Here is a 10156-nt window from a genome sequence, read left to right as displayed (position 1 = left end):
CTATAATCAAAAAGATGGTGAATAACAAATGCTGGTGAGGGTGTGGAGAGAAGGGAGCACTACTGCACTTTTGGTGGGACTGTAAATTAGTACAACCACTTTGGAAAACAATTTGGAGGTTTCTCAAACAACTACAGATAGATCTTCCATATGATCCAGTAATCCCTCTTCTGGGTATATATCCAGAGGAATGGAAATCATCATGTTGAAGAGATAACCTGCACTCCCATGTTTATTGCAGCTCTGTTTACAATAGCCAAGATATGGAACCAACCTAAATGTCTATCAATAGATGATTGGATAAGGAAACTGTGGTATATATACACTATGGAATACTACTCTGCCATAAAAAAGAATGAAATACTCCCATTTGCAACAACATGGATGAACCTGGAGAAACTTATGTTGAGTGAAACAAGGGGATAAATACGTATCCCTCGTATGTGGGAGCTAAGAGAGAAAGGAAGGCAGGAAAGAAAGACCACAGTAGTGCCGTGATCCAACAGAGGGAGGGAACATTCCTAGGGCTACAAATTGGAGTTGAGGGGAGAGGGGGAAGGGGAGGGAGGTTGGGGATAATTGGGAGGTGACAAAGGGTATAAAAGTTATTTCTGGTAATGGATATGGCTCTAGTATGAATCTGGCCCCCAGATCATGGGCAGGAGGGGGACAATCAGCTCTGTATCTCATGAATATTTGTAATAAATGAATAAATAAATAGATAAATAGATAGATAAATGAATAAAAAAATCTTTACAGCCTGGAGAAAATTAGTCATAGTTATGAATCAGTTTCATTTACCCTCTATATAATACATCTATACTAAAAGTGAAGATTTTTCTCTAATTCTCAAAAATTTTTAAAAGCCACAGTAAGCAGAAAGAACATACTTTTTTTTAAAAAAAAGAGTACTGTAAAAAACACAGATGGCAGAATAAGAAATGAATATATGGTGCCTTACGTACAAAATCATAACATAATTCTCACTAATCACTAGCAAAAAGGTTATTTAAATATGCAGGTTTATAATATAATAGTCATACAATATGATTACTAAATAATTTAGTCTTACCTGTATTGCAAGGGCACGAGCTACAAGACCTCTAAGGTATTGTAAGGGATCTTCTGGGCCTTCCCACTTGCTCTGCCATGTGAGAGGACACTACAATTTAAGAAGGGTCAAAATTAAATTTACATATACCCTATTATATATAAAAGACTTTTAACGTTAGTGGAACAGTGAAAATATTTTATCAAAATTCATATTATGTACATCATTAATTTATTCATTAAGATGTGTTTTCCCTTGATCTCATTAAAATTAAATGATAAATAGAATTAATGTTTCTCTAAAAGGAAGTTTTTGTTAAAAGCAAAAATTCTTGAAAGAATAAGGAAAACTGATATAAAGAAAGTAGTCAACCATGTTTTCTTGAAATAGTTATTTAATGCATAATGAAATCAAATTAAATTTGATGAATTCATTTTACGAGTGGTAAATTAAAAAAAATTTGTCTTTGTCCCTACAGAATTTCTTTCAACTGTAAAAAGATTAATATAATGGAAACTTTATCCCCCAAACCACACTGAGATATATGCTAGTACCACAGTGCTTTGATTAGTGTTTTCATAATGCCTTGAAATCACAAAGAGAAAGACCTTCTATTTTATTATTTTCAAAATTGTTTAGGCTATATTAGGTCCTTTGCATTTTTGCAGAAGAAAACATTAGAATCTAATTGTCAATCATTACAAAAAATATTGCAGAGGTTTTGATTGAGATGTGTTGAATCTATAGGTCAGTTAGGAAAGAAATGACATTTTAACAACTTTGGGTTTCCTGATCCATGAATATAGTACATCTCTCAGTGTATCTTCCATTTATTTAGGCCTTCTTTAATTTTACTCACTAATGTTTTATAGTTTTCAGTGTGCACAAAGGTGTTACACATCTTTTGTCAATTTTATCCCTAGATATGTAATCTTTCTGATACTATTACAAATGATATTTTTTATTTCAATGCTTAATACTTTATTTTTAGAATACAGAACTACAATTAATTTTTTATGTATTTCCCTTGTATCCCACAATCTGCTAACTTAAACTCTTACATTTTTGTAGATTCCTTAAGATTTTGTAAATAGATGACAACATCCTCTGCAAGCAAAGACAGGCTTCCTTCTTTCCTTACAATCAATATGCTTTTTATTCCTTTTTCTTAATTTTTGCACTAACTAGGACCTTCAGTACAATGCTGAATAGAAGTGGTAAGAGCAAACCTCAATGCCCCATTTCTGATCTTAGAAGGAAAGAATACAGTCTTTTAGTATGATTTTAGCTGCAACTTTCCCATAGATGCCCTTATTTGATAGAGAAGGTTCCCTTCTAATCCTAGTTTGCTAAAGGTCTTTCTCACAACTAGATGTTAAATTTTGTCTAACAATTTTCTTTGTCTATTAAAATGATCATAGGATTTTTAATTTATTAGTCTATTAATATGGTAAATTAACATTAATTGATTTTTAATGATAACCCACACTTGTATTCTTGTGGAAAAACCCACTTGGTCATGATTCATTATTCATTTTATATTTAGTTGGATTCAATTAGCTAATATAATATCTTAAGAAGTTTAGTGTCTATGCTCTTGAAAAAAATTGGTCTGTAGTTTTCTTTTATAGTAATATCTTTGTTAGGTTTTAAAAAATACATTTTATTGAGGTGTGATGTATATACAAAAAGCTGTACAGATTTAATGTATATAACTTGATGAGTTCAGAGATAAGTATACACCTGTAAGATTATCACACAATGAAGGCCATAAAGTTATGTATAACCTCCAAAAGTTTCCTTCTGCCCCCTTTATTTAAATTTTTTATACTACTTTCTTTCTTTTGTGGTAAGACAGCACTTAGCAAATTTTTAAGTATACAGCGTAGTATCGTTAACTCTAGGCTCTATGTTGTAAATAGATCTCCCGTTTGTGTTAGGTTTTGATGTCAGGCAATCCTGGTCTAATAGAAAAAGCAGAAAAATATTCCTGCCTCTTCTATTTTCTGGAAGAACTTGTGTAAAGTTGGTATTATTTCTTCCTTAAATATTTGTTAGATTTCACCACTGAAATCTAGGAGCACTCATTGTGGGAAGGTTTAATAACAAATTCAACTTCTTTAATATTATAGGCTGTTAGGTTATCTATTTCTTCTTGAATGAGCTTTGATAGAAAGTTTTGTTTAAAGAATATGTACATTTCATCTAAGTTATTGAATTTATGGGCATAAATTTGTTAATAATATACCTTTATTATCTTTTTAATGTCTGTAAGAACTGTAGTGATGTCCCCTCTTATTCCTACTACTGGTAACTTCTCTTTTTTGGATTAACTGAGTAAACGTTATTTTTCCATCTTATGTCCTACATTGGCTCATTATTCATACGTCTAGTATTATTTTTATTGTTTGCTTTAGAGTTTATAGTACACATCTTTAATTTACCACAGTCTACCTTCAAGTAATATTAGTAAAATTTTAGTATAGCATGAAAGCCTTATAATAGTGTACTTCCATTTACATTTGCTAAATGAATAAAAAGGACAAGTAGAAGAATAAGGCTTGGAAGTCAAAATCTCTACTAAAAACAGAAAGTATATTCTATTATCTTGTTGTGATGACAGCATTAAGCTAGAGATATAGAAGCAGAATTCTGAGAGATTAGAGATTTGGGTATACGCAGGCTCCTTTTATTCTCACATAAATCAACAGGAACTAATTTAAATTTATAAGTATATATAATCAAATTTTGATTATAAGTGAAACTATAGATGAAGGAGTCAGGGGAGTTCATCCCAGTATTTGATAGGCATTTGGAGATGAGTATATGGAGTTCATTTCACACAAAGCTGATAATTGCCTCTTATAACAAAGACTATAATTTAGCTGCTTGATCACTTTAACAAAATATCCAATGAGCAATGAATTGGAAAGAACTCTGACCGAGGAATCACATTAGAATTACAGTATTGTCTTTGACACTTTACCAGGATAGCAACTCCTTTCAGCTTCAGTTTTCTAATCCAAGTAAAAGAGGGATGATGAGAGAAGAAAATTGGGTAAGGGCTACAAAAGTCCTCGACGACTTGTAGTGTTATAAACATAAACAATGGAAAAATGCAAACTATTCAACATTATTAATGATTTGTTAAAAATTGTTTGAATATGACTTTTCTAAGCATTTGTTTGCATGAAGGTGGATAAACAATAAAAAGTGACCCTTAAGAAAAGACAAGGTCCTTAACAACATAAGAATGAGCATCTTTTCTTTCCCCCAAAACCTTAAAGATCACTGGAGGAGGTAATCATGAATGTTGATAAAGTGGACTGAAGACAGAAAGGTGATGTAGCAGGTACTACCCTTTTAGATGGGAATTCTGACTATGTAACAGTGTTTTTCAAACCTTAGCATGCATCAGAGCTATCTCTGTGATAAAACAGAGTAAAGTGTAGGACAATACTCTGAGAATTTCTGATTCAATATTTGGGGGTTGGAGGGGGTGGTAGCCAAAAATTCATACTTCTACCAAATTCTCAGGTGATGCTGATGGCACTAGTCTGGAGACCATGCTTTAAGAACCACTGCTAGAAAGAAAGCCACAGCAGTGAAAGGAGTGAAAGAAAAAAACCAATCTAGCAGAGGAGATCTTAACTCAGACATCCTGAAATTATATAATAAAGCTCTGTATGCATATATATCAGCATGTTTTAAGATAGTATATCCTTTTCTTTCAATTTTCAAAGGTGTCAGTGATCCAAAAGCGGTTAAAAACCAGTTGTTTGTAAATTTAGTTTTAATAGACTTAGGATCTACTAGCATTTTTGCTATATTGTTGAGGTACTCCCTGGTTTAAAAACTTAAAAAGCCATTTAGTGCTACCGACCAGTATGTTAGGATAAATTGAAATGTATAGCCAATATATACATTGGCTTTAAAAGGAGTTAAAATAATTTTTTAAAAAAGCAATACAACCTATTAATTTCTACTAAAATGGTAAATTCAACAAGAAAGATAAAGCAATTTGGCACTGTATCTTTTCAATTTTTGTTTGTATCTTTTATGATTTAAAGTCTATGTCCTAACATGTAAATAAAGAATAACAATACTTTACAATATTATAAGAATTGTGTCTTTTTTTAAAAAAAAGGTTTTAGCAGATCACCAGAAACTATTAAGGAAATAAAAAAGTCATAATTATCTCTAGGAAAATTCCTACTCCAATTATGTCAAAAACAGTAAAGAAAATATCAAATATTGAACTACTTCCTAAATTACATTAATCATTATTATCACATAATACAGAACTTGTCACAATCAAATGTAACAAAAAGCTAGTTTTTATTCTGAAATAAATGGGATGGTACTGAATACTCAATTTTTGTTAAAACTCATTAAAAAGTAAATGTCACAAAGTATTTCACTGATCTGGACTTAGTGAAAGTCAGCCTAGTCTCATTTGAGTTTCATCAAACATCCCAAATTACTTCCAAGGACACCATCTGTGATACAATTTAAATGTGCTTTATAAAACATTTTTCAACCTTTCAAAGAATTTTAACAAATTCATTTTCATGCAAATAGTAAAAATATTTCAAAGGTAGTGATATTTTCTGAGGCTGTAGCTCCAAATTTTAAGACTAATATAGAACATATAATTTAGTAAGTTACATATTGCGATTGTGTACGTCCTACATAAACACATTTTAATTAAATAAGCAAATACTTAGCAGATCTTAATGGTTCAGGGAAAAGAAAGAAAGATTATAAAGAATTAAAAGTTAATCAAGGAAACTGTTTCATGTAATTGCGCCCCCTTAGTTCTTTGTTATCTTTCAATATGATCTAATGTAAGCTGCATTATATTACAATCATAGAAAATGATTTAAAGTTAAATTATTCATTTTTTTCAAGTGTTTATTCAAAGGTTACCTAGATGGTGAACAGTAGAAGTAAAACAAAAAACCAAGTTTGTCAATTACGTTTTGTACTTTTTGTTACTATCACATAGGACCCTTTTGAAATAACCTATCTCTTCCAGGTCCTAACTACCTCTTACTGAGATGAATATACAGTAACCTACATGGTGGTATTCCACTTATATAAACTCATTTTGCACAATGTTACCAGATGAATACTCCAAAAGCTGCTCTTTTCATAATGAAATTCTCCTCCAGTAACATTAATTTAAAAAACAAACAAAAAAAAAAACCTAGTGTTTATAGGGGGCTTGCTCTGTGCCAAACACCTTAGCCATGATTTAATTCTTACAAATCCATGAGATTGGTACCATTATTATCCTCATTTTACAAATGAGAAGAGTAAAGTTTAGAATTGTTGTGTAAACTGCCCAATGTTACATAGCTAAGTGGTAGAATAAGATTCAAACAGGCAGACATATCACTGAGGCCACATTCTTAGGCATTTTGTGATATTATTTCTACATTAAAAATATTCTTATTGCCTACAGTCTTTAATCCAAACTCCTTTCTTTGGCTTTAAAGACCTCAAAATCTGATCCAACTTAATTTTATGACACTTTGTTATGTGCCAGTTCTATTGGACTTACTGTTTTCTACATGAGTCAGGTTCTTATATCATTGTTATGTTCCTCTTCCTCTTAATTCAAAAGCAATTAGTCTATATCGTACATTTTGCCCTTACACATACAGCTTAGATTTTAAAGAAATACATTCTGAAGAGTATTTACCTTTTGATACATAAATTTAAACCATTCATATTTATTATGGCAACCAGATGTGCCCAGATTCAAATCTTGTGTGACTCTGGTTAAGTTATTTAATACCCCTCTGCCTCATGTTCATCACAGTAAAATGGAGATAATGGTAAAACAACTGGTAGTATTATTGTGGTGATTAAATGATTTAATTAATGTAGAATTCTTAGAACCCTTTTCCACTTGTTCCTTCACTATGCCAAGAGCCTTTCATGACTGACAATATATCTACTTCAAATTAAAAATAAATTAGTTGCAATATGTAGTACAATACAGTACTATAGTATTTTGAAAATCACAGTTGATTCAACACAGATAGTAATCTATATACAAATAAACTATTTAATTCAGTAAACAGTGCAAAACTGAGATTCTTTTTCAAGGTAAAGGTAAAAGAAAAACAAGGATGCTGGAGTAGGTCTTTTTGTATATTTGTAAAAGCACTGGATATTTTCTCAATGTAACTGAGTAAGATGTAGTAAGTTCTAGGAAGGCTATCTTTTTATATTCAAACAGAAAGAACTTTTAGGTTGACTATCAGAGGTTTCCCTACATTGAGTGTAAACAGCAGGAAAAAAAGAAAACTCTTAATTCCTATACAGCCTCAGTGAAATCTTTTCCAGATACCAAGTTCTACAACATTTATATTCTCCAAATAGCTAAAATAAATCTATGCAGGACATCTGATATTTTTTGTTTCTATCAAGTAGATCTGAAATACATGAATCTGACTATCTTTTAAAATGGTCCAATTATTTAGCAGAAGTTTTGATTTCCCCTTCTGTTAAAAGTATCCTGATTTTCCACTGGGTATCCATCCTTCCTTTACTCTCAGTATATGTGTTACAGATTAAGATGAATCCATCCCCAGCTTCTGGAATACATATTTGGCTGAATCCCTAGACAAGGAGAACTTCGCACAACCTGCCCACAGAACTAGTATGAGAAAGGTATAACACATGAGCCAATCGGTTTGAATCAAAGGAAATCTCAAGATTTTTGCCTGAGTTACTAGGAAACAGCTGTTCTTTCTGTTGAGGATATAAGACTAGAGGTGTTGATGTATAGAGGAGCTACCCCTAAAGTGAAATCCACATAGATTTCATTATATATGCAGTGACTAGATAGCTTGATAGATAACATAAACTGGCCTCCTAATGACAATCTTAAGATCCTGCATCAAGCTGACTTAATGCTAGCTACCACTGGACTCTTCAGTTACATCAGCCAATTAATTCCTATCTGGCTTAAACCAGTTTGACTTGGGTTTTCCGTTATTATTAACTAAGATTTCTGACAAATGTATGTATGATGGAATAGCAACTTATAATAATGAAATCGAAACACATATAGTTAGTATTGGCTTACCTTTTGGTTTAATAAAGCACTTGCCAATTTCTGTACTTCTGAACTCAATAAGGTAGTTCCTCTGATGACTTTGCTGAGAGCAGCAAGAGACTGATGAACACTTTGTACTAAACGAATGGCATTAAATTGTTCAAGAACAATGAATGATAATATTGGAGATCCTTGCCGATCATTAGGAGGAGACACTTTCTGATGTATCAAGCTTGAATTCTAAAAGAAAAATTTGACGTCATATTTACTGAAAAGTAACAAAAATCACAGATATATTAAAACACTTCAAAAGCTATTAAAACCTTTTGTGGTTCTATTCTGTTCTAACTCTGTTTTTGAAATGCTTTTTTTTTAATGAATGGCCAGATTTAAGTCTACAAATACACAGGAAGGGAATTCTGGAGTTCACCAACATTTAAACTGGTGTGGGGGGATAGAATTGAGAATGGTGAAAGTGGAATAACATTCAGAAGTAATACTAAGTATAGCAGGAAAAGAAAGTTGAAAAAATGGCACCCTGTAAGCCAATGCACAGAGAACAGCTACACTACCACTCCACCACTACAAGGGGAGCAAAAGAGATCATAGTTTTAAAATAAAACGTGAATGAACATTTATTTCAATTTTTAAATTACTCGCATGTACAGTAGAAAACCATTTCATTGAATTTAGTTGCAACTAAAGATATATTACTTAACTGAGCAAGAAGAGCTCAACCAGGACTAGTGTGTAATAATTACCCCCAAAGCTGTTTACATCAGAAGTGCTGAAGAGCTGAAATAGAAAGCAAAATTGAAGGCGCCTAGTAGAGCAAATAAAGTCAAGGCTTAAAGCTAGAGGGGGGTATTCTAAAAGATCTGATGCACAGAAGCTAATGCTGTAAGCTATTACATCTTTCTAAAGGTGTAATACATCTTTCTGAGAAAAAAGCTACGGAGCACTAACTCAAAGGAGCTTTTGTTCAAAATATAAACTATTTGCTAATTTTATTTTATTTATTTATTTTTCAGATAAATGAGAACTCAAAGAGTCTACCACAGAAAGACTCTTTCTATACTGCATGCAGAAGCAAAGTGACGCCAAACAGAAGGTCTGAGATGCAGGAAAAAATAAACGACAATAGAAGTGATAAACATAGGGAAGAACTCAAAGAGTCTACCACAGAAAGACTCTTTCTATACTGCATGCAGAAGCAAAGTGATGCCAAACAGAAGGTCTGAGATGCAGGAAAAAATAAACGACAATAGAAGTGATAAACATAGGGCAAATCCAAATAAGCATTGACTATAAACAACAAAGTCTAAAATGTACAATAATAACTGCATATAAAGTTGGAGATAGGTATAATGTCCTAAGCTTCTTGAATTTTCTGGGAGGTAGGTAAATATACTGAGTTTAATTTTGATAAACTAAATATGTACTCTATAAAATATCTATAATAATCACTAAAAAAGTAGAAAATGTGTGTAACTAGTAAACCAAGAAAGAGAAATATGAGAGAAAATAATCCAAATTAATGTAAACAGCCTAAATGTTCCAGTTAAAGATCAAACAAAATCCAACTATAGGCTCTTTATAGGAGACATCCATAAAAATATAAGAATTCAGAAAGTTGAGGGGAAAAGTATAAGATATATCTAGCAAAAACTAACTAAAAGAAAGCTGATGCAGATTTATTAATATCAGAAAATAGGAAAAATATTATAAAAGCTAAAGAGAATCACCTTACAATAATAAAGTTTCAACATATCAATAAGAGATAACATTCTAAATTTGTATAAATCAAAAATTGATGGTCAAAAAATCATTTTTTGTGTATGTGTGTATATATATATATATAAAAGTTTTGAACAAAACATTTAAAAAACTTGATCTAAAGGAAAAAATTTGAGAATAGAAGTCAACATCAGAATACACACTCTTTTTGAACACAATATAAAACAGTCTTTAAAACATAATGACATACTGGGCCTAAAGCAAGTCTCAACAAATTTCAAAAGATTGGTGTCATA

At 31.6% G+C, this 10156-nt stretch overlaps 1 protein-coding gene across 1 annotated transcript in view; it reads right to left on the bottom strand.

Annotated features, from left to right (window-relative positions):
- Positions 1-10156, bottom strand: part of LOC103599419 (cytoplasmic dynein 2 heavy chain 1-like) — a gene marked incomplete at its 5' end in the record, with an annotated part of 226059 nt that overhangs the window by 50308 nt on the left and 165595 nt on the right. Inside the window, 2 exons of the mRNA XM_008583524.1 lie at positions 1073-1162; positions 8154-8363. Coding sequence (XP_008581746.1) covers positions 1073-1162; positions 8154-8363 — 300 coding nt within the window. The remainder of the gene's footprint in view (positions 1-1072; positions 1163-8153; positions 8364-10156) is intronic.

This window comes from Galeopterus variegatus, unplaced genomic scaffold (genome assembly GCF_000696425.1).
Source record: "Galeopterus variegatus unplaced genomic scaffold, G_variegatus-3.0.2 Scaffold2954, whole genome shotgun sequence".
Lineage (NCBI taxonomy): Eukaryota > Metazoa > Chordata > Mammalia > Dermoptera > Cynocephalidae > Galeopterus > Galeopterus variegatus.
This window is presented reverse-complemented; position numbering and strand designations above follow the sequence as displayed.